This window comes from Ambystoma mexicanum, chromosome 4p (genome assembly GCF_040938575.1).
Source record: "Ambystoma mexicanum isolate Mex_15411 chromosome 4p, UKY_AmexF1_1, whole genome shotgun sequence".
Taxonomy (NCBI): domain Eukaryota; kingdom Metazoa; phylum Chordata; class Amphibia; order Caudata; family Ambystomatidae; genus Ambystoma; species Ambystoma mexicanum.
In genome coordinates, this window is record NC_090927.1 from 100,978,204 (window position 1) to 101,002,973 (window position 24,770).

A 24,770-nucleotide genomic window follows, 5' to 3' on the forward strand; every position below is an offset into this window, starting at 1 on the left:
GGTGTGTAAGCCAGAGGAGGAGGTTGGGACTGTCTGGTCCATGTCCTCATCCTCTGGCGCCCGAAAGTCTGTTGCTGGTCTGATCTAATGACCTCTGGCTGTCCAGGATTGTACAACCCTGGGCTGTTTGAATGTTACAGAACCTTACCATTGGTGAACTTGGGTTAGCTCCCAGCCTGAATCTTGGATAAAAGGAAAAGTCCTGCAGCTATTGATTTCGAAAAGGAGCAGCCCGCTGACGACCTAAGGATGACCTATGCATCAGACCAGCATCAACTCCAGTGATTGGCCCGGTGACGCCCTGCTGCTCTGCCTGATCTCAGAAGAACCTCTTTGGTACTTGAACCCTTGGACCGGTGAGAACAACCAGTCTGGACCCCTGCTCGCTGATCATGCCAATGAAGCCTTCGGAAGTGTTCCGGGACCATCTGGTTGGCTGATCGGTTCCCTTTTGGGTTACAGAGCTGCATCTGTCGCTTTGCCTGAGAAGAGCTTTGGGACTCTCATACGTCGCCTGTTCTGGCAATTTCAGCCTTCTCACAAAAAGGGGAGCTGAACTCGGGCTACATCTGTGTTCACCGCTGGAAGATTGCCTGTCGCTGTCTGATTGTGGTGACTTCTGCTGGAACCATTCTACCATTCTTCTGTAGTCCCATGAGGTGTCCTGAAGGGTCTGTACCACTGAGGATTCTATATTGTTTTCTTTACGGGGTCTTCTTTGAGAAGTTCCCTGGAACTGTCTGTTGAGAACCACAACCACCTCACGACACAAAAGTGACCTCTGCACCCGCAACGCCCGAGTTCCTCTCACTCCACCAAGGACAGAAGATGGAGTCCCAGGTAATTCCTGAAGACTTGCAGTGTTACCTGTCAGAATCAGAGTCAGGGTGGAAGTGAACATACCTGTTTCTGTTCGCCCCTGTCTCAAGTACGGTAACCGTGAGGGAAGAGCCCTTATCCCTAAAACCCTGTCTGGCCAGGTCTTTGGTTGTCAAACCTGGGTCAAGGATCCTGTCCTAAGTCTTACCTCTGGCGCATGATACACCCATGATGGGTTACTTACCTATGTTAAAGTTAATTCACACCTTTCTTTAAATTACTTTTCAATCACCACTACAAGCAACTGCATCCGTTCTGAAATATCTTTCTTGGAGAAACCATAGTGGAACTTGTGACTTTTTGGCCACACAGCCCCATACATTTTAGGACTGTGCTTCACAGAGGGAACTGGATTGTGATTATTCTATCTAATCTGTTTTTTTCCTGAATTGAGTTTCTCACCTGTTCACTACTTGTAGGTGATCTTATCTCTAAAAGGGGAATGTATGCATATGTGATTGATGGTTTTTTAATACAATACTTGCAATACTTACCAGGTATTTCTGTGCTTGGTGTGTTTAAAAAGGCCTCATAAATAATTGTATTTTTTTATACTTACTGACTAACTTGAATTATTGGTGTTCTGTGTGGACCCTTTGTAGCTGTGGACCACTCTCACATTTTCCATGCATCTAAGCTTTGACTGGGTTTTGGCTAACCTCTCATTATCTTCATTGTTATTGTTAACCATAAATAGGATGGCCTCCTAAAATCCTCCCTAAAGGGGCTAATTTTAGAAATATATCTTAATCCCAGTAATATACTGTCTGGACCTATCATTAGGGAGTGTGTGTGTGCCCATGTAAGCAATAGGTTCTTACTAGACCTCTCACCTTCTACGAATGATGTGAGCTATCTTTCTTAGAATCAGCAATAACTTAAAGGAGGCCCTGCCTAACGCTACAGGTGGGTCTTCACAAGCTTTCACCAGAGGACATGTAATTGCGAATGTCCTATTGAAACAACTCAATATAGCGTCGCAATTATGTGTTTCTTTTCTCACTACCATGTTTAAATTTCACTCCAGTTCCCTGCACAGTAAACCTTCTCAGCCACTGGTGTCCTACCGGTTTCTGTGCTCTTCACATCGTCAGGGAGGCAGTCTTAACTTGCAACTCACAGCAAGTGCAGGTGTTAACAATCAATGATGATTCTGCTCCAAGGACTTCTGGTAGCTGTAGTCATCAGGTTTGCAGGGAACAAGCTCACACCCAATCCCAAAGTGGTGAAAGGGGGGGAGTAGCCTACAGTGAGGCACTCCAAAGCAGGGCATGTGTCACCCCGGTGCAGCACCCTATCCGATTCCCAAGATTCCACCCTTTGGAAATCCTGGAAATATGACAAAAAAGGAGAGGGGTGCACTCCAGTTCCCTGCACAGTAAACCTTCTCAGCCACTGCTGTTCTCCTCCTACCGGTTTCTGTGCTCTTCACATCGTCAGGGAGGCAGTCTTAACTTGCAGCTCACAGCAAGTGCAGGTGTTAACAATCAATGATGATTCTGCTGCAAGGACTTCTGGTAGCTGTATATACAGTGCCAATATCTCGTCACACTATTTACTGACATGTTGGCTCCTCAGTTCTCTCAGCATCCTGGCTGCTGCCCGACCCCCTGTCATCCCGGCGGGCAGACCCCAGCGGCACTCCTGCCACTCTGCCGCAGGGGGCCTGGCGGTGCTTTACTCGTTTGCAGCCCGGCCCGTGCCTCACAGCCCCCACCACTAACATCTGCCCCCCATTGTAAACCTCCCGGGCCTGGGCTGTTGTGGCGGCCTGTGACACCGAGGCCTTAGGTGTCATTTCCCCACTGCGGGGGGGGGGGAGGTGACCCCGGGCCTAGACGGCGTAGGAGCATGTGAGTGGGCTCCCTGCTCCTGACCGTAGTGGCTGCACTTGAGGGCCTGCATCCTCGGCCTGCCGCATTTTGAATTACCTGGGGGTGCCGACTAGGCCCACGCCACTTTCCTTCCTCTTGCCTCTGACGGGAGACGCCCTCCTAAAGTCTTGGCCTCCTGCTGGCTGTAAACCTCCTATGCCAGTAGTCGGGGGGGGGGGGCCCCCTCACCTGGATTGGCATCTACATGGGGGGCTCGGCGCAGCGCCTGGATGGTGTTATCCTGCCTCTTCTGGCCACTTGCATCAAGATCCTAACGGAGACAGCCTCCCCTCCGACGAACTTTTGCCTGAGGGTTGACCCTGGCAATACGATGGGGAATAACAAAAGGCAGGCAAAAATGGATCAGTTTGCATGTCAGGACCGAGCCTCATCCTTTACCATAGACGTCTCCACCCTGAATCAGACACTTGCCCTAAATAAAAAGCAGCAGGGATAGTTAACACTATAAAATAGACACACTTGCATGCAAGGTGGAGACCTCTGCTACCCAAATTGACAAATTGTGTGGCCGCATGACCGAAGCTGAACAACGCATCAGCGATAATGAGGACAGACTGTTGTCTCTGTAGAGGGAAGTGACTACGCTGCAGCAGTCAGTGAGACGTGTGGAGGCCAAAAACGAGGACCTTGAGGGGAGGTCATGTAGGAATAACATCCGCATTGTAGGGATTCCTGAATCTACCCAGATCGATAACATGGAGAGATTTGTTGAAAGGCTCCTCACAGACATACTTGACCAATCCCCGCTCTCCAACATGTTCTTGGTCAAGAGGGCCTATCGCTCCCTCGCCCCCAGGCCACCCTCTGGCGCTCTAGACCGGCCCATCATCAACATGATCCTTAATTACAGGGACAGGGATCTCCTCCTTCGGACGACCATGGACAAGGACGAACTAAGATTTGGCTCATCAATCATCAGTCTATTTCCTGATTTCAACCCACAGGTGCAGGAGCAGCGGAAATCATTTCAGGCTGTTAAAAGCAAACTCAGACAGAAGAACTGTTTTTTCACAAATCCGTCAGCAGCAGATAGATTTGTCTCTGTACTGCCTGACTCACCCGAGGTCCAAGCGACCCTAGCGGCTGATCCAGGTTTACCTTCTCCTCTCGGCCAGTTAACGTGTCACTATATTGATTTACTGCCCACACCTGTTAATCTCCTTGCTTGGTGGCTGATTGTCATTACTCTAAGTCACCCACAGAGACTCGATATGTAGTAGTTCCTCTCAATCTGAATAGCAATTTGTTTGTTCTGCAATAGTACGAAATTATGTTATGGGTGCTGGTCACTCGAGCTACTTGGCCGTGCTCAGTAGCCCTTGGATGCAGCCACTGCGTTCATAGTTCTATGTGGTTTGGGTTATTTGGGGTGAGATATGTGCCGGTCTGTCGGAGTTTCTGGCGTGGGTAGGGGTGAGTTTAGTGTTCTGTACAAGGTGCTCATGCAAACATGGTATACTTGTGCCATCTCATTCATCAGTTGGAAGCAAAGGATTCATGGGGAGTTTTAGAAATTGCGCGCTGCGCTGTACATCCCAGTACACCTCAATGTTGTCCCTACAAATGCTAGATAATGGGAGGTGAGGAATATTAGGGGGGGTCACTAACGCAAAGACAATTTGGTTGGTGGTTAATCATGTGGTTAGAGACGCACCTGCCACCGGACGCCTCACTCCCCCCGGCTAAGGGCTGGTGGGGGTCCATCGATATGGGTCTTCCTTCTCGTCCCAGTCAAGGGGTGTTGAAGTAAATATACACTATTCGGTTCAGTTCCACTTACATGGTGAGGGATATTCTGCTGGCCGTTGATTGTTTTGGGCTTAAAGTATTGCTTAAAGTATTGCTTATTAATGTCTATGCTCCCATGGCACATGGCACTATCATTGGATCAGGACCGATCAATGATGACACAGTCAATACTTTCCAAAGCGGCCACTATTTGGAGTGACATAGCTGAAACTCTCGGGCTAGTGAATATATGGAGCCATGTGCATCCCAACATAAAAGAGTTTTCCTTTTTTTTCGGGGGCACATGGGACATCCTCTACAATGGACTAAATCATGCTGTCCGTCCCCTTGGCTGCCGTAACGCAGACCACTAGGCTTTTACCAGGAACTCTATCCGATCATTCCCCCGTTTTGGCAGTGATCCATGTCACCGACAGTGTGTAGCCCTCCTCGCTGGCACTTTCGCTCTGGTGGCCTGGAAGGCACGCTGTTCCGAGACGGCACCCGAGACAATATCCTAGAATATTTCCATAATAATGTTGACTCTGTCCCCAAATATAGAACGGTCTAGGAGGCCATCAAGGTGTGTATAAGGGAGGCAGGCGTTCTTAATTCCTGCAGGCAACTCTTTGCTCTAGATGGGGAGATCGGAGACCTGGAGCATAGGCAGGCTCAGGGTATTGACACTGAGCTCAAGAAGCTGCTCTCCGAGAAGCGATTCAAACACTTGGAGCCCGCTCTCAGGGAAGACAAGTACATTGGGGACCCTGCCCCTGCAGCTAAATATGTAGAGGGCGGCAGGCCTAGCCGCACCCTAGCCTGGGTGATCCGTAAGATAGGGGACACAGTGTGATTGTGGAGGTGACGGACCCCGACAGGAACCCGGTCCATGTACCTGGCGAGTTTAACAAGGTGTTTCATGACTATTATACTAGGCTATATTCATTGAACGCCTCTGCTGAAGACATCCGATCCTACCTAGCTATTGGGACCTAGACCGGTTGGCTGGACCCCTTGCTCGCGGATCTGATAAACGCTCCCCCCTCCACCGAGGAGATCTTTAGGGTGATACGTGAACTTCCGAGATGTAAGGCCCCGGGACAGGACGGAATTTCGGTAGAATCCTTGTGCTGCATCTCTGCAGCATGTACGAATTCCCAGAGTCCACTAGGACGGCAGTGGTCACACTTCTGCTTAAACCTGCTAAGGAGCCCCAAAACTGCACCTCATATAGGCCCCTATCTTTCATTAAAACTGACAACAAAATTCTGGCTAAACTATTTGTGGGTCGTCTCCTCCCCCATGTGAACGCCCTGGTCCTCCCCGACAGATCCACCCAAAATAAACTAAGGTGGCTCTTTACCGTGATGCCACCATAATAGTCTCTGCCCTCGATACTGAGAAGGCCTTTTAACTACTAGGTCTCCAATACATTCAATGGGTCCGACTGCTGTACACTGCCCCTCAGGCCACAGTATTGTCCAACCAGTTGACTTCGGGCAGAATATTTCCTGGTAGGGGAGCGAGACAAGGTTGCCCTTTCTTCCCTATCCACTTCGCCCTGGCGGTTGAACATCTGGCATGCACAATAAGGGAATTCCAAGCACGTAGGGGTGGAGGGGGTGACGATGTATTCCCATATCTCTGTTATCTTTCTCTATTATGCAGCACTTCCTACTGCGGTTGCCGATGAATTTCCCTGGTGTCACATGGAGGGTGAGGTATCTGGGAGTAATGGTCTCCACCTCCCTATCCAAGCTTTTCGAGGATAATTACTTGGCAGTCCTAGAACAACTAGAGCGGAAGGTTGGGGTTTGGATCTGTCTTCCTCTGTCCCAAGCGGCACGGAGGTGGCTAGAATGGTGGTGGCCCCTAAGATGCTCTACGTCTTTAACAACATCCCACTGGTCCCACTTTTGTGGTTCTGGAAACGGGTCTTTACCGGCACGGTTACTGCCGGACTTGTAATGAGGCCCATAGTCTGTCACTTTACAATGCCATTCAGGTCATGGATCTGGGCTCCTAGCCACACACACAATGTCATGTTTTGGATCCCACCATGTGAACATGTGTCCCTTCGGGGAGGAGAGGGGCAATATGGGGTACAGAATAAAGAAATATTTTATGACACTCTTGTCATGTTGCACGCCCCACCGTATTGATGAGAGACTGGTTACTAAGTGTTAATAACTAATGTACTGCTACCACCACGCTACAGCTGATGGTAATTTGTCACACATTTGCCCTCGTTTTAATATTGATAGTAAGCAGAATCTATAATCGATTCAGTTATATATGTTATGCATGTTCTCGCACACATCCTTGCTACTTTTCTCATTCAAAATAGCTTTTTTTATGATGACTCTTCCCATACAAACAAATACAAATTATAGAATGTAAAATGTTTCCATGAAAACAGTTAAAAAGACTGATAATCATTGCAACGTGCTACTTGTTCTTACGTCTTTACAGTGGATCTCGTTGCGGGCTACAATGTGGGCACCATAAGCCATGATACCAAGATTGATTGGCTGGAACTGAATGAGACTGGACACAAACTTTTGTTCCGAGACAAGAAGCTTGGGGTAAGTCTCTCCAAATGTTGACTGATTACCAGTAACAGTGGGTGTATATGACTTCACTGCGGTTGTGGTGTTTCGTCATGTAACGTTTGAATACACACTTGGATGTTTCCTCTTTGTTTTTTTTATCCAGTCGTTGCACTGCCTAGAAGTATTGCACACCACTGCAACTCCTTCATTTCGAACCTTTGTATTTGTGTCTCTGTTTCTGGAGCTCACCAAGGCCTTTGCTAGTATTTGAGTTCAAAAGTGTGTGTAACGCCACTCTCAGAATATGTTGTCAAATGAGTCATTTTGAATGTTTCAAACAAGGTACTTATTACATCTATGATTTCTAAAAGTAGCTTGAATGCTTTGCCATAATTCGTCCCTTTGCTTCCCTGGTCCTTAAAAACTCGAGCTCGACTAGGCTGGAGTTAGTATTTCTATATTTTTCACTGTACTCTGCTTTGTGGATTTTATGCCTGTCCATATGGCTACACTTATAGGTCAGTCCAACAATTTCCCCACGTGTTTTGTGCACATTCCTGGGCTTGCCATCTCGTATAGGGCTGTGAGTGTGTATTTAATGAAAGTGTTTGGATTCTAAATGCTGAATGGATAGAAGACATTACACTTACCTTAGGAATTAAGTACATCATTATTCGGCATTCAACCTACCTTTCTAGCTAACCTTTTTGCTTAACCTTCTCCTACAAGGCAAAACTTTATTTAGTAATATTGTGTCATCCCCTGCCAGGTTGTGCACATCTTGAAGCATGGCAGATTTTCTGTTGGCACATTCAGGCTTTGGCAACTACTTGAAGATAACCAGCATGACAATTTAGGATGGATGTGTAGTAATCAGGGCAGACTTCCTCTCAGCAGAGGTCATCGTTCTTAAAGGGAACAGACCTTTGAAGTCTGAAGACTTTAAACGAAATTGAAAGTATGTTCTGTGTGGTTTCCAGTGTGCTTGGCGGCGTTGCAAGGATGTGAACCCGTGTTGGAGGAATCGATCTGCAATAAGAAGGCCTTAAAGTACTACATGGACACTGACCATGCAAAGCCATGATCACTCAAGTTCATAATACATGTACACTTTGTAAACACTCATTAGAGGCCAGTTTATTATGAGTTAGGCCTACTCCTCAATATGTAACTGCAAAAGGGTTAAAATCATGGATTGCTGCTATGCAACACTTTGAATTGTAATAAGTACATTTCTCTAATTTCTTGAGTGTTTTTCTTTTTTGTGTGTATACATTTTAAAGTAGCCAAATAGGCCCAGACTTAATGTTTTTGGGCATGTACTGTTTTTCAGAGTTGGTACAGGCAACAGGCACCATTACCGGCAATGGGGGAAAAAGCCAACCCAGTATGCATGTTCTTAAACATCGACAATTTGTCATGAGTATGTCTCCTTTGTGTTCTTCCCCAGCTGCACCTTTATGACATTGAGAGCAGCACCAGATCTACAATACTGAATTACTGCTCCTATGTGCAGTGGGTGCCAGGCAGTGATGTGGTGGTGGCCCAGAATCGGAACAGCCTCTGTGTCTGGTATAACATTGATGCACCAGAGCGGGTCACCATGTTTCCAATAAAGGTAAGATTAAGCATGAGAGCATTGTTAATCTGAGCCAAGCATAATAATTGCAAGAGGGTTTGCACTTTGTGCTGCGCACACGAGAGAGCATAAGAATGGAAAAGTTGGACCACACAGAAATCCACCTAGCCTACATGGGTAAAAAGAAATGTTAATTTTCTAGCCGATTTGAATTGATTGCCTAGATGTTAACATTATATCAAAAGCAGATATTGCAGCAGTTAATGGTTTAGCATAAGTGCTGGTCCTCAGTAATACTGCCTCAGTCTTTGCAGGGTTACGTTTTAGTACACTCAACCCTATCCTATTTGCTGACTTTCTGGAGCAAAAATATATTTGTGTAATCTACATAAGTGTGGAAGCTGAGACCCAAAGTCTCTCAAGACGGTCCCTTGGTGGTTTCATGTAGATATAGATATTATAGTGCATTCGACAGAGAAGGGCCAAAGACCCCAGGATCATGTAACATCTAAAAGATCCCTGATTCACTCACTGGAACCTCTATCTAAAAAAACCAGAAGAGGATCTCTTATGCAATGCTCAGAACTGAGTGGCTTCCTACGTCACTTGCTGATGATCGAAAACTGTAGTGCAGAGTCTCTAGGCTGCTGGCTCGCTAAAGGTTAGGCAGTTCATGAAGTGATTTGTTAACTGAAGGCTGTTTGCCCGTGCCTTTCAGGGGGACATTGTGGATCTGGAGAGAAGCAATGGAAAAACAGAAGTTATTGTCACTGAAGGCGTGAACACTATCTCCTATACCTTGGATGAAGGGTTAATTGAATTTGGAACTGCTGTTGATGATGGCGATTATTACAGGTAAATTCTAGTTTCGTGCACCTCGTAACATGTGTAGTTTACTATGAAAAGGGTGAATTCTTACATCCTTTGAGGGTCAATTGTGTCCATTGCCTTCTACAGTAAACATATCACCCATGCTGTCTAGCAGACTAACAGAAAATGTACCTAGGGCTATATTTCAAATGTTCAAAGCAACATGTAATTATTGAAATACTAAGTTTTTCTTTTTATAAAGAAAATTAATTGGTTCCTTATTGTTCATTGTGAGATACCTGAAGGTGTCTCACTTACTAGTCTCCGGGAATGTCATCCAGGTGGCCAGTACACGGCCATCGCTATTGGATCCAGTTCCTGGGGGTTGACCAGTGCGAGAAGCTCACCTGGGTGAGGGGTCTTCGGGGAGTGGAAGTGGGACACCGAAGGCTGAGACGTGGAACCCCCTTCCTTATGACACCCTTTCCCTATCAAACCCCGTAGGGTATCTAGAAACTCAAACCCGCCCTTTCTTGACACAAACACTTTTTCACAGACCGATCACCATGAAAGACAACGGACGTACGCCAGAGTGGTATACCCGACACGTCCCAACACAAGTGTTAGGCAGAGTCAGGCAATTGACGAGAATTACACACACTGGACTTTCATTCCCTTCCCCCATAGGGATAACAGGCAGAGCACGAAAGCACACAGGGAGCAAAGCCAAGCGCATGAGGAAGCAGCTATTCCAGGATGGTAGTTCAAATGGAGGAGAAAGGCGGTGAGACCTGAAAGGACAACAATAAGGGAATCGTCCCTGCCATTTTCAACCCAGACCCACAGAGCCTTCAAGAACGGAAATGTAAGACCGGGAATTGCAGCTGGAGAATGGTGCGAAGGATGTCAGCGGTATATGGGACCCTCCTGCACCGATAGCCAGGGTGGGGAGAAGCGTTGCCTTGTGGTACTGTCCTTGACTCCAGAGGCAGGAGACGCCAACAGAGTTCAGCACAGCTGGTGAGTCGGAAAGAGCTGATAATAGATCAGACTGTGCTGGGCTCAAGGTTGTGAAGAGCAACATTGTATGAAGAAAGAAGACTAAAGCACAAAAGTCTTTTGTAAGCAAAATAGGTTTCAGTTAGAGTGGTCCGGCACCATGTGAGCGCTCAATCGAAGGACTCTTGACTGATGCCATGCTCCTGAACAAGGAGAATGTGTTGAACTGAGAAATCGAAGTGGTCATACGGGGGGCAAGCCAAACCCCTTGTACAGTTAAAAGTCTTTGGTTGTTGTTGAAACTACAAGTATCAAGAGGCCCTAGGGGAGGCTGGCGTGAGGTGTCAAGGTCGTCATATAAGGGTGAAGGCAAAACCTTTGTACAATTGAAAGTCCTTGGCATGTTGCAGTACTCTTTGAGGAATATGAAAGTGTAAACCCAACTAAGGGAAACGTGAAACTGGCGTGGGAGCCATGGTTGAGGAGAACGCTGTGTGAACTGTGATATTTTGCAGTACGTACTTGCCAGAGAATAACAGAGTGGCCCAGCAGGACGTGAGCGCCCTTTGGAAGTCTTTGTTTGAACTAGCAAGTGCTTTAGGAAGCTGGTGAAGGAAGGTCTGAGCCCGGATGAGGAGCACCTAACTAAACTTGATGGTTGTGTAAAATGACATTGAGACTTTGGAATATTACAAATGAAGGTAGGTTGGGAGCGGCAATGAGGGCTGTCCAGTCAAAGTTTCTAAACAATAGTTTTGAATGACAAAAGTTTCGAAACAAAAGTGTTGAAAAACAAAGTTTTGAATGTAGTTTTTTTTAATATTAATGGGTTTATTTTAATTTTGTATAATAAAATAAGTGTTTTAAAAAAACAGGGGTTTGGGGGGCCCATAAAAAATAAATAAAAACTTTTTTTCCCCACACTTTTGTGTCAAACTTTTGTCATTTGAAACTTTGACTGTCGAAACAGTCACCATGAACCCAATGAGGAATACATTGGAGGAACATCCAATCGAAAGAACGTTACCAGGGGTAAGTAGCTTGTTCTTCGAATGGATTGTGTCCTCCCAAGTATTCCTCATCTTTTGATAGACTCCCAAAGCAGTGACAGATTTGGAGGAGGGAGTAAGAGTTTTTCGATGTGCTTTAAGATTTGTTATGGACAGAGTGTAAAACTGACTTCCCAAATCCTCCTTTCTGGCCTAAGGATGAATCCAGACAGTAATATTTTATAAAAGTGTGAATGGAAGACCATGTGGCTGCCTCACAAATGTCCTGTATCAGCACCCCACTTTGTAAAGCAGAGGATGTTGCCATGCCCCTAGTGGAATGAGCCCTAAGGACTTCTGGAGGATCTTTTTCAGCCAGTCCGTGGCATTCCTTAATGACCAATATGATACATCTAAGCAGAGTTTGTTTGTGACTTCAAGTTTCAACTTGTGACCCGTATACCCAACAAAAAGTTGGTCATCCTGACGTAACTTTTCCATCCTAGAGATGTAAAAGCTAAGTACTCTAGGATCAAGTCTATGCAGCCTTTCCTCATCTTTGCCAGATGAGGAGGCAGATCAAAAGATGGTAACACAATTTTCTGGGATATATGAAAATCTGATGCAATTTTTGGCACAAAAGTTGGCTTGACTTTAAGAACTACCGTATTGTTAAAAAAAAGTAGTATATGGAGGCTTACAAGATAAGACATGTAGTTCTCTCATGTTAACAGCATCTTACAGTATGATAACTCTTCCGACGTGCGCTTGAAGATTGAAAACGCTGCTAAATATCCTTTAATGGTCCCAGATTTGCCAAATGTAACAAAAACGACAACACCATAGGCGTACTGTATAGATAAGGGTCCACATCATTGACCCTGCACCTGACTTCTGGCCGAAAGCAAAATCTCTATTGTGTCATCCGGGATGTTCCAATGCTTAGATCTCAACCTCTCAGAACCCATGCGTGAAGGTTGAGTGTCTTGACCTAGATGGTTCTAGATGGGCATGTCCAGAAGGTCTGGGTGCAACGTCCTCCTGGCCCAATCCGTAGCAATTAGTATCATGGATTGCCCAAACATTCTCTACCTCCTGATCATGTGAGGAATGACGGAAACTGGAGGAAATGCGTATAGGAGTGTAAACTCCCAGTCAACTACGAACGCGTCCCCTAGAACTCCTTTTGGGGCAAATTCCCTGGAGCAGAACAGTTGGCACTTCCGGTTGACAATGTCACAAACGGTTTCACTTGAGGAGTTCCCCAAAGGAACTTCTGAGGAACTTCCTGAGCTAGTTCCCACACGTGGGAGACAGTGCTCTGCCTGCTCATTGTGTCCGCCACCGTGTTCTCCTCTCCGGCTAGGTGACCTGCCGAGATGGAGATACCTTCTTGAATTGTCCTGAACCAGAGCTGCATCTCTTCTCTGCACAGTGGTAGTGAACCTACGCATCCTCCCTTGTTGATGTAGTACATGGCCACTGTGTGTCTGTCATTATCAGGACATTCTTTCCCCGTACAGAGAGGAGAAAGGCCTTCAGCGCTGGTCTGATTGCCCTGGGTTCCAAAATGTTGATGTTTAGTTTGGACACCGACCCTGCTGACTGTCAGATCATTGGCATGGGCTCCCCATCCCCGTGAGTAAGGCATGCGTAATTACAGTTATCTAAAGATGAGGAATACGTGAGAGGAACACCAATCGAAAGAATGTTACATGGGGTAAGTAACTTGTTCGCCTATAAAATGGACAATACTGTGATGAGGAAGAGTGAGGAAAGTATGGAAGTAGATGGCTCTACAAGTACTGACACGAAGAAGAGCAGGGCATTGAAGAGCCCTATGTGGAACCAAGACAAACATACTAGCAAACCCGAGAGGAGCATCAAGCTGGGAAGCGAGGCCGTGCAGTGAATACACCCTGTAGACCGGGACGCCTGGAGAAGGAAGTCGGCGTCCGAAAAGGTGGAGGAGAGCCTAAACTCACTTGAAGGCTGGGAAACCCCACGTGCAGTGGCTGGAAGGAAGCCAGTCGAGTGTTCCAAGCGAGACTCGATGTGCAGGGAGAAACCGGTGTGGCGGAGCCACCGAGAGCAGACCGCGAGCGGCAAGGGGAAGCCAGAGACGCTTGCCGAGGACCAGAACCCTTGCGGACCAACTTAGAAGGTACACGCAAACGGGGACCAGGAAGGCACTGGGAACTCCAGAGGCTGTAGTTGGGAGGAAGTGCATAACCATCTTCCTCATTCCAGTGGGACCACGCAGAGAAACGAAACAGACACATACTGGGTGAGAGAGCACCCCACAGAAACCAGAAGAAAGACAACGGTCTGGGACCCGTATGTTGAGAGAATTGGAGAAATGTACATGCAAGATTAAGAGACCTTATAAACCTGAGAAGTGGGTCTGGGATTCACATAATAAGAAGAGAAGACCAGGGAGAGAGAGAGAGATATACACTTTGGCAAAAGCCAGAAGAAAACCAGGGAAAAAGGGGCATATTCTTTGGTAAAAGTCAAAAGAAGACCAGGGAAAGAGAGAAATATCCTTCGGCAAAAGTCAAGAGAAGACCAGAAAATGAAAGATATATCCTCGGGTAAAAATCATGGCATAATTGAGATTATTGAAAGAGCGCCTAAGACAGGGCTGAGGAAAGGAGATGTTTCCCCCACCTTTATTGAACTGTAAAGAATCGCCTGAGAAGTCCTGGGGAAGGAGACCCCTCCCCCTCTGTGTGGAACTATACAGAAAAGTCTAGCAAGGGCCAGGGGAAGGAGTATATATTCCCCTATCATCGATACTTTGCAGAAAACCATCCAGAAGGAAGGAGCTACCTTTCTGGAATCAGAGTGTAACCTATTCTATAGTTTTCTTTTGAAGTGTGAGGGACGGAAATAGGTTTGGGACACAGGACAGTGGACTATTTGATTTTGACGGATGTTCTGACACCTTCCTTCATTTCTTTTTTTTTTTGAGGCAGGGAAATCCCTTTTATAGGGACAGATGGGGTTCTTCCTTATTTTTCGTTTAAATAAAAGTTTATGCCAACAAGCACGCCACCTTTGCGTCCAGCATCTACTTCTGCACCCTTACACTATTTAGCATGAAGTGCTGCATTAACCGCAGTCATTGTGAGAAATTCTTGTCTGTAAAATAGTTACTGCCTTGTATAAGTTAAGATCCGCAAAATAAAATTGGGTTTCACTGCATGTTGCAGAGAATGGATTCTGAAGAGATTTAGATTGAGACAAACTTTACATTCCAGAAATGTTTGAAAATCACCTGTCCAGCGAAGAAACATGTCATCGATAAAGCCTTTCTAACTAAGTATATAAACCATAAAATGGTTATTCCGGGACAAACATTCTTTACATACATAGGTGTACATTTGGCTCACATCGCAGTACCACAGGATTGTGAATAATATTGATTGTGAAGGATGAAAATGCTGTTTTCCAATGTAAAACATAATAGATCTGATAACATACATAAATGTGTGCCAATGTTTTATAGAGGCCTTGCGCGGGTTACTTCCTCTAACAAGTAAATCTGCTTCAGGTTTGATAATCTAATATTGTTCACTGTTTGATACATAATGAACAATGGGACATTGACCTACTGTTCTTACTCTTTCCTATTTAGAGCGACTGCTTTCCTGGAGACCCTGGAAATGTCACTAGAAACGGAGGCAATGTGGAAGACTCTTAGTAAACTTGCATTGGAGGCAAGACATCTACACATTGCTGAGAGGTACTGTCAAAAGTTTTCAAAGTATTCATTGACAGTCTTCAGTGTGATATGTTATATTACATTGTTTATAGCAGGTCAACCAGTATCTGTTCTGTGGCTTGATCATCAGAGTATCAAATGGATTTTCTGGTGTTCCTGAAGCAGAAGAGTGAAATCCATGCCTGCATCTCGAGGGGAGCTGGCTCCACAGAGTTTCATTCTATGAACAGTCAATCACCGAAACCTACAAACCTGTTTTTCTGGATGTAATATGTGGCCATTATAACTTATTGAATGGCATGTAGGGAGAATAGGTGATGCGCTAGGTCACAAATCTACTTTTGGAGTTCCCTTTGCTAATTCTGAATGATCGAAACATTGTTTGCTTTTAGACCTGTCCCTCTGATAGGAAAGTACTGCAGATGAAACTCCTTTTTGGTGCGCTACCATTGCTAGTCCATATGACTACCTGTTCGAGGGTGATTTTTAAGCACCCCATTTTATCCTTGGCTGAGCTTTCTCACCCAGAAAGTATGTTGGGGAATAAGCTGGTGGCAGCTGTATATTTCTGTCCACACAGCATAGTAGCCTTTTTACTGTGGTAGTAGCCCAATGTGCATATGTGGTGGCCATTTTGGTATTATGCCGGTTTCTAACTCCTGCACACTTCTGTTTTATGCTCCATTTTTGTTTTGTTACAGATTACCTCAAGAACACACAAACTCTTGAAGAGTATTTTGTAAATATTCAAGAAGGGGCTCACTGAGTGCTCTTTCTCTTCTCATCTCCCTTGGGCCTAGCCCTCCCTAGCCCAGGCATCCCTAAACCCCAAGATGATCACTAGAGATCGGTAACCCTTACTGTCTAAGACCTGACTGGCTATTGATGAGGGCCTAAAAGCAATCTCCTTATCCTCTAGGACTATTTTAACGTGGGTACCCGCAATAAGAATAGTAGGAAAGATTGGTCTGTTTAATCTCCCAGATCACACCCAATCTTATTCCTTGCATGCTCTTTTATTCCTAACCCTGATATTCTGTCCCTTCTTTCCCTACATTCTACTCCCCTCCTTTTCCTCACACTCCCTCCCTCTGATGTAACTGTGCCATATATTTCTACATCTACTCTCCCCCGCTTCCCACAAGTCTTCTGTCATACTATTCTCTCTTCCCACTACACTCCAATCTACCCACACCCTCTCCCACCATCACCCTCCTTTCACTTTCTCCGTCACCGCAATCAAAGTCACAGCTCTATTCTGTCTATTTGCATTTACCTCACATGCACACTCTCATCCAAGTAACACTTTCTCTTACCAACCAATGTCTGTAATACTCCTCCATGCTCCGCTGCACTGTCCTTTCTCCCACTGGTCTCTTGTTGCCCGTTCTTTTGCCTTGACCGTATCCTAACAACCCACCCTTCCTTGACCTTCCTGCACTCCTTTATCCTTTACCAGATCCTTCCATTGGCTGTCTACATCAGCCGGTTCCCCAGGCCAATTGCTGGCCTCCTCTACCCCAGGGGCCTGGCTACAGACATCAGAAATCTGTAAGCAGCTTGTAAGCCAATGCTTCTATTTGATTGCACTGTTGTTTAGTAATGGCAGCCCACTTTAATCAAAGTCCTATTTAAAGTTTGATTGTGGGTTGTCTGGATTGCCGGTCTGCTTCACCTGATGCTCCACTGCCACTCCCTTCATCGCCACCCCGTCTGGTATACATGATCCTGCGGGACAGAAGAAAGAACACTGGCCTCCTATACATCCATACCTCGATTCTGGGGCAGGACTGGCTCTGGCAAGTACCCTGGTAGGCTTCCTGCCCCCAGATTGAGAGGGACCCCACACACTCTTGACAGGGTCAGTTCTCTGACCCTCTCACAGTTTGAATGGACTACAAAAAGCAGCCAAAATGGCTATTCTACCTTTTGTAAGCTCTGGGCTGAGCCTACCCAGGTCTCTTTGACTGTAATCTTGTTTGAGCTGGATAAGGGTCTCCCACACACATCGATCCACACCTGTGTGGTTTTACCTGAGTGTATGGAAGCTTGGCAGGCCAGCCCTGATACGTTGGCATTCTGAGGAACCGGAGGGCATCCTCCCATCTACTCCCCTTGGATCCTCTTCTCAAGTGGCCAGAGGGTGTACCCGGGGTCCTATAAGGCTCATCATGAATGTTACCAGTAGTAATGCCTCCTTCCATTGCTGTATTTTACACAAATCCAAAAGGGAGTGCACACTGGGCAAGAAGTAATGCTGTTTATTACAGCTGGGTGAGCACAAATCAAACGGCACAGTGGAACAGAACTGATTCATGACAGCTGACAAACTGGCTCACAGCAAACAGTACTTTTATACCGTTAATACAAGGTTTGCTCAGTTAGCATAAGATACAGTTTCATTTCTCGCATCTTCTCGGTTCCCAAGAAGCTAACTGGGTGGACTACGTCAAGCCCCTATAGCAAGGCATACATTAGACATGATTTGAGCAAACTGATCTACCCCCTTTCAGCCTATCTACTTACACCCTGTGTGGCGTCACATTGCTTCCCGCTCTATCCCACGAACAGTTTGCAATTAGTAATGACATAATTGTGCTGACCTCTGGTTCTTTATTCAACTGCCATTGGTCAGGACCAGAAAGGAAGGAACACAAGACACCCTGAGCTAGTGGGACGGGAGACATTCAAACAGCACCTGCAAGATAGTAACTTCGCAAACACTGTTGCGGACACTCTGAGGGTTGTTACTTTTCAGGGACGCTATAACTTGCTGTCTGATTGGCTCTTCTTGGAGCACCCCGCGATTCCTCATCCTTGTTCACATACCTGACTGCCAAGTGGTTATTTGATACCGCCATGGTGCCATGCGAGTGACTTCTGTGTTGGGTCGATTTCCCCAGGTCCCATGAGTAGCCGCGGGACTGTCTTGCCGACCTTGATTACATTACTGGGTGCTGTTCCCAGCGACTGTAGTCTGCTGGAGACTAGCAGCCTGGAGTCCGCTTCCCCCCCTCCCTCAGCCGTGGTGCACAGGCCATGTGCTTGAAGTTGGTCTGTGATGTGAAGCCCACCTGTGATACCCCCGTCAAGTGAGTTTACCTGCAGTTTTACCACCCTCGCCTTTACGTGGCAGGGTTGCCTGTGCCCATACAGTATTTTATACAGAGTGCCCACCCTTGTTTCCCTCCATACATGGTAATTGGGGCTTACCACAGTTCCCTGGGGTCCCCATATTTTGAACTCACTCCCAGACCAGACAGACCCTTTTATTCTGGTAGAGGAATACAACAAAATAATTACCTCATCTTTAGATATCATAGCACCACTACAACTTAGAAGGAGTAAACCTAAAAAACATGTGAACACCTGGTTCATGCCTCATTTGAAAACAATCAGACTAGAAAAACGGAAAAGTGAACAAATCTGGAGACATGATCCTTCTGTCGCTAACAAAAATAACCTTAGTAAAATAGCCACCCTCTACAAAAAAGAAATTATTCTCGCCAAACAATCTTCCTTTAACCTACGCATTACTCAAGCCAATTCAACCACTAAAGAATTGTTTGCTATCCTTAAAGAGATAGAAACGCCCATCCTTGCCCCTGACACTTGTCTTAAGGACAAGTTATGGTGCACTAATATACAGAATTCCCTATTTACTATGTACAATTTCTGTGATCCAATCTTGAAAAAAATTTGAAAGTCAAATATATAGTGGTTTTTCAATGGTGATTTTATCCATCAAGTAGAAAATTCTTAAAGAAAGGAGTGACAAGTAGCCACTAAAAATGTTCTTCGTGAGGAAGAGATTGCCATAAGTCACTCTATCCCTAGACTTATATTGTGCCAATGCATTTCGGAATACAACAAATTCCTTCATCAGGGCAAGTCTAAAACATAACATTTAAATGCAATTGTGCCAACCATCCCATGGCTAATATCCATATATAATAAATCCCATATTTAGAACAACGTAAGTATGTAAACATCAACATAAACAGTCATCATCCAAATAGTTGAAAAAATTTGAAGAACTTTTGTGCCCCATTTTTGGCTTTGCACGCCTCTTAGATCTTGAAATTTTAATACCATCATTTCATGGTTACTATTGACCATTGTAAGGATTTCCTTGGTTTTTATCCTCGCATGCATCGTATCAGAGGCAAAGAGGTAATCGATGATAGAGCTTTGGCCAGCACGCTGCCACGTGGGCTTCGCCGGAATGTCCCCATGGGTACAGCCATTTAGCATTGAGAGACCTTGTGCATTGAGTTCTTCTGACCAGGTTTTAGCTAATTGACCTTTGAAAGAACTCTGTGATTTGAAAAAGTCAATATTTAGATCACCACAAACTATCAAGCCACTTCCACTGCTGGACTCTAGCAGGTTATCGATTATTGAGGTGACCTGATCGATGAAAAGATATGTCCCGGTCCATCGATGGTTCCAATATAAATTGATTATGTGGATCACATCGAGCGCTTTAGGTGTATCCATGGATTTTTGTATCTCGCAAACTTGAATGTAGGGCGTATAGTTTTTTTAATTCAGCAACCGGTAGCCTGAGGATCGTTTGATCATCGTTAAGAGTCCTGCTAACGGACGCCCCTTCTCCGCCTTGATGGCTGGGTTCAGAGCACGTTGAAATCCTGAGATCACTGGCAAGTCGCACAACCAAGTTTCTTGAAGACAAATCAGTTGTAAGTCGTGTAGCCAGTCGTTTTTTAGGAGATGTATGAAGCCGCGCGTGTTCCATGAAGCAAAAGAACATTCCTGAACCGCGCTAGTCTTCTGGCGTTAGCTGTGAGTATTAGCGTTCAAAGCCGAGGCCATCCAATTCCATTCTTGCAAAGAATCTTGTTCCATAAAGCTGCTTGTTTTCGTGGAAGAGGACTTGTCGGCTGGGCCACCATTATTTATGGTAATTTAAATTTTCGCCATTGGACTAGTTCTGGTTATCACATCTTGCTCAGCCGCAACTACACTTTGAGGGGTGAAAACAGGTTGTCGAACTTTGAGTACTGGCCCGTTCTGACCAGACTGTTCCTGCTGATTTTGTTCAAATACTGTAGTTTTTTGCGAGATCTCCAATGGCCTTAAATTACCCTTTTGAGCAAGCCATGCTTCGCTTGGTCCATCTTTCATCTCTGCTCGTTAATGCCCTTCCGGTTCCATTACTTTATAAGTATCGAAACCCAGCGACAACATCTCTTCGTCTGCATCCAAAATTACATTCGCAATTATATTAGAGTTTACGTGCAGAATCACCTTATCGGTACACAGATCGTCCGGGAATTCAACAATTTTCAAATCTTTCAAACCAAGGGATCGCAGCCGAGGTATGTGATGGAGCAATCTTAACACGTTTGTTCTGTTCAAGATTAGTTTGTCACTGCCTTACAGCCTCTCCAGCATTAGTTTGATCAAAGGAGTCGGTTCCACAGGATGGGCTGTAACCTGACGGTTCCTAGTCTTCTGATGTTGCATCAACGTTTCTGACTGATGGGGGTCAATTTTCAGGGGCATAGATGCTGCGGCAGCCGCAACGGCCGCCGTATGCTCTACCTTTCCACTTGCAAAGTTCACCCCATTCAAAAGCCGCTGGCATGGACTACCAACCTCCTGGTGTCTCATCTGCACACTTGTCCTCTGTCTTTCCCATTTTGCTTGTAACGTGATGAACTCCGGGCTCTTGGGTTCTGGGCCCCCATCCCTTGTCTCTGCCACAGGGGGAACTATCTCACATAACCTGTCTCTGATCTCTCATGATATGTTAGTTGGTAATCCTTGAATCATTTGCGGCATACCCAGTTTGGAGTTTAGTGCATCTGTTACCGAGTTCTTAGGCTCACTTATCGATTTTTAGTTCGTTGGCAACAGGGCGACTTTTTGGGTACAAGGTACTTCGAGAGGGGCTTTCGCAAGTTCAACTGCCACCTTCACAGGGTCTACATAGGTTGATAGGTCCATTAATTCCTCATGAATTGCCAGTTCCTCTTCGTTTAGCGGAGTTTCCGCAACTTTCATGTTATTTCCCCCTGGGTCTAGGTGGGTCATTTTGTTCTCCTTGATTCTGTCAGCTAATTTCAAAGTGGTAGTGATAGCTTTATCGGCAAGTTGAATCATATTGATGTTGCGAAGGAATTTTCGGGCTCCTTTTTGTTGAGATTATTTATGGGATGGCATGTTCTTTTGTTTTTTTGTTTGGGGGGATTTTTTTGGCGTCCACATTTGATTTAGTTTGAGCTTCAGCATCTAGACTTCCAAAAATGGGGAATAGGCCTGCAGATTTAGTAATGACAATAGGCACCTCTTTCAGACCAGAAGCCTGATCCACTCCTATCAAAGGAGGAGATGAGCCAGAAGCCTTTTGAGAGTCCAGTAAGGCTGGATTTGATGCATTTTTAGCTTGCAGAAATGCTGTATTAAACGACATTTCGAGTAAATTGGGCTGCCCATCACTTTTACTCTGTGTCTCGCTGAGGTTCTTCGGATTTTCCCCCTCGAATACCACCAGAGGAGAGGCAACCTTAAGCCCTCCATTGGGTGAATCTGACCCTTCCGTTACAAGACTTTCGGATAGCATGATGAGCTGGGAAGTCTGCTTCACAAGTTGAGGTGGCTGCGTTTGGCAATCTGTCTTCATGGCGGAGATAGCAGTGTTGGATGGAATTTGTAAGAGAGAAGTCTGATTTTTCCTTACCATGTCTTTCATGTTGCCAACATTGCCCAACTCCTCTCCCCTTTGATCAAAGTGTGATTTGCGAAAGAGAGAAAGGGCTTCCTTCGCAACCTCTGCAAACAATTTTTTATCAATCATGTCTTTCCGTTTAGCATCGTTAGCTGATTCTATGCCCGCCAATATTTTGTTGATTCGCCTCTTCTTGTTTGGTCCTTTGTGCAACATGCATTACTTCTAGGTGTATCAATTTTGAGTTCATCATAGCCAATAAAGTCGTGACATCCTTCACGTTTTCATTTAGTGTTTCATACAACTTGGTGAAAGGTGTAAGCGAGATTGCCATTGCAGACGTTAGGGCTATTAGGAGGTCATTTGAAGGCACGTCTACGCAAGGGGCTGGGCACCCACCTCCAGCTTTCCCCTGTGTCGACAAGTGACGAGTCCCTAGTAGTCGGGTCATCTGACGAGTCCTCACAATTAGAAGATTGACTTAATAGGCTTTGATTTCTCATCCTAAACTCACTCCCTACATTATTATGAGCGGGCAATCTTTTCTGAGAATCAGCCACCTTTCCCTCTTGTGACTGTACTGATCCGTCAGAAGACGCAGTCTCTCGTGACTGAGTCTTTTGTAATTGCCGGATCCCCATATATCTCGATTTACATCAGTAACATTAATGCAATGCCTTTTCTGGGGGGCTTTTTGTATCAATTCCTGAACTGGGGTAGATACGGCAGTCCGTTTACATGAGCGGGATTTGTTTAAGTTGATCAGATTTTGTAATACAGAGGACACTACCTCCAAAGAGTTTCTTTTATCAATATGGGATGGATCGTCCCCCAAAAAACCCTCTGCTCGCTTTCACTTTGTGATACTGTGTTAGAAGTGGATGCTTTGAGGTGAGGATCCATTAAGTTTGCATCAGGGGTAGGGGTTTTCTGAGTGGAGGCAGAAGCCTCAAATGATCAGCACTTAGCATTTCGTTCGAGTGTGAAATTCCGACCCTGGGAGAATCAGGAATTGCGCTTACTTCTGAGTCGTCATCAGAACCCACAAGGCATCTTCCACTAAACACAGCTTTCAGCCGCCACGCCGCTCAGCATGGGCAAGCGATTGGCTGATTAAACGCGCCTCAGCCAAGTCCAAGTGGCGCTGCACGGCTTCGGAGGCTTCGGAGGAGACCCGTGCTCGCTCACGGACGCCGCACTTCCATCCTTTCCCCGCCCACCAGTGTCATCAGTAGCAGCCGCAGAAAATATTGTGGTTTCCCGTGCCCGCTCAACAGTAGCCTGCATGCAGCCCGGCACTGCGGCCACCAACACAGCCCCCCCATCCCCACATGACGACCACGGCACAGCGACCTCACCAGCCGGTACGTCGTGATCAGCATCGTTGGCAGCCTTGTCAATTAAACTTATCGTACTTGTTGTACATATCGTCTGAGACTGAGTCATACCCTCAGCTGGCTGAGTAATATTGGGAGAAAGGGGGGGGCAACAAGGCAGGGGAAGAGGGTGACTCTGGTTGAACAGGGTGCACTACTGCGTCACAAGTAGTATAGGAGCACTCTTCTGATCTTGAAGGTTCAAAAACATCTTCTACCTATTGGATCTTCGGATATTCCTGTGTTTTCAGACACTGAACCGCATGAAAAATATTGGCTCACCTGTTGTTGTCGCACTCGTTTTGCAGGGAGCTCCTCTAAATTGGCCATGCGTTTTACTTGGGCTCTGGTCCTTGAAATGAGATTAGATGGGTCCATCATTTGCGGAGCGCGTCAGGGCCAACGCCGACGCCACTCGCAAAACAGCCAAACAGTGAAGTCCTCAGCCCTTTGGTCCTCAGGGCTTAGCTCCTTCTTGATCTCTCCGTGGCGTCCCACTTAGTGGACCATAAAATCCTATGCAACCACCTGGATTCCGCTGCACACTTTTCACAAGAAGCAATAGGATGGATCCAATCCTTCCTCGACAATAGGACGATGTACGTCTTATCTCCATCAAGAGCCACTGACCCCATACCCGTCACTTGCGGTGTGCCCCAAGGTTCCTGTGTGTCCCCAACCTTGTACAACATCTTCACAAAGTTCCTTTTTGATGATCTAGACGGCCTGGGTATCACCTACACCAACTATGCCAATGATACCCAGATCCTCATCCCGCTGACGGGAGACTACAACAAGGATTTGGCCTTTGTGAATATAGTGTACCTCATCATCCAAGAATGGATGGCCTCTCATGGTCTATGCCTGAATGATGACAAAACGGAACTTCTCATCCTTGGCACACCTGCGACCCTTAATAAACTAGGTCATAACTATTCCAATTTCAGAATAGATGACTATAATATTTCTGTAGCCAAGGAATTAAAAACCCTTGGATTCTACCTGGACTCTACACTGACTTTTAAAAAACAAGTCAACTCTATGGCCTCATCAACGGCTTACACCTGCAAACTAATCATAGCAGGCAAACCCTTCCTTTCGTCTTACAACTGCATCACCTTAGCTAGAGCCCTTGTTTTGTACAAACTGGACTATTGTAATGCCCTATATTTAGGGAGTAATAGATACATTACTAACAAGATCCAGATTCCACAAAACAATGCCTTGAGAGCAGCCCTAAGCATTCCCAACAAAGCCCACATTTCTGACATTAGAAGAGCCAATAACTGGCTCTCCACGAAAGCCAAAATCCTTCTCAAAACAGCATCCTTGACACATAAATGTCTCCCACGGCACCACATTACCTCATAGCCAGATTTACAAGACAGTCCTCCAACCGCCCCGCGAGAACTGCTAATGCTAACCTCCTAACGGTGCCCAGGTTTAAATGCACTCAGACTGGTGGAATTCCAGTCAAGGCTGCCCAATACTGGAATTCCCTCCCCCTACCCCTGAGAGAAGATTTACCTTTCCTTCGCTTTA

At 45.9% G+C, this 24,770-nt stretch overlaps 1 protein-coding gene across 2 annotated transcripts in view; it reads left to right on the forward strand.

The window, feature by feature from the left end:
• The window catches only part of IFT172 (intraflagellar transport 172), a 1,218,930-nt gene that overhangs the window by 366,162 nt on the left and 827,998 nt on the right, over window positions 1-24,770 (forward strand). For both annotated transcript variants that reach the window (XM_069605452.1, XM_069605451.1), the window contains exons 15-18: window positions 6,975-7,087; window positions 8,505-8,672; window positions 9,352-9,488; window positions 15,072-15,179. In XM_069605452.1, coding sequence (XP_069461553.1) covers window positions 6,975-7,087; window positions 8,505-8,672; window positions 9,352-9,488; window positions 15,072-15,179 — 526 coding nt within the window. The remainder of the gene's footprint in view (window positions 1-6,974; window positions 7,088-8,504; window positions 8,673-9,351; window positions 9,489-15,071; window positions 15,180-24,770) is intronic.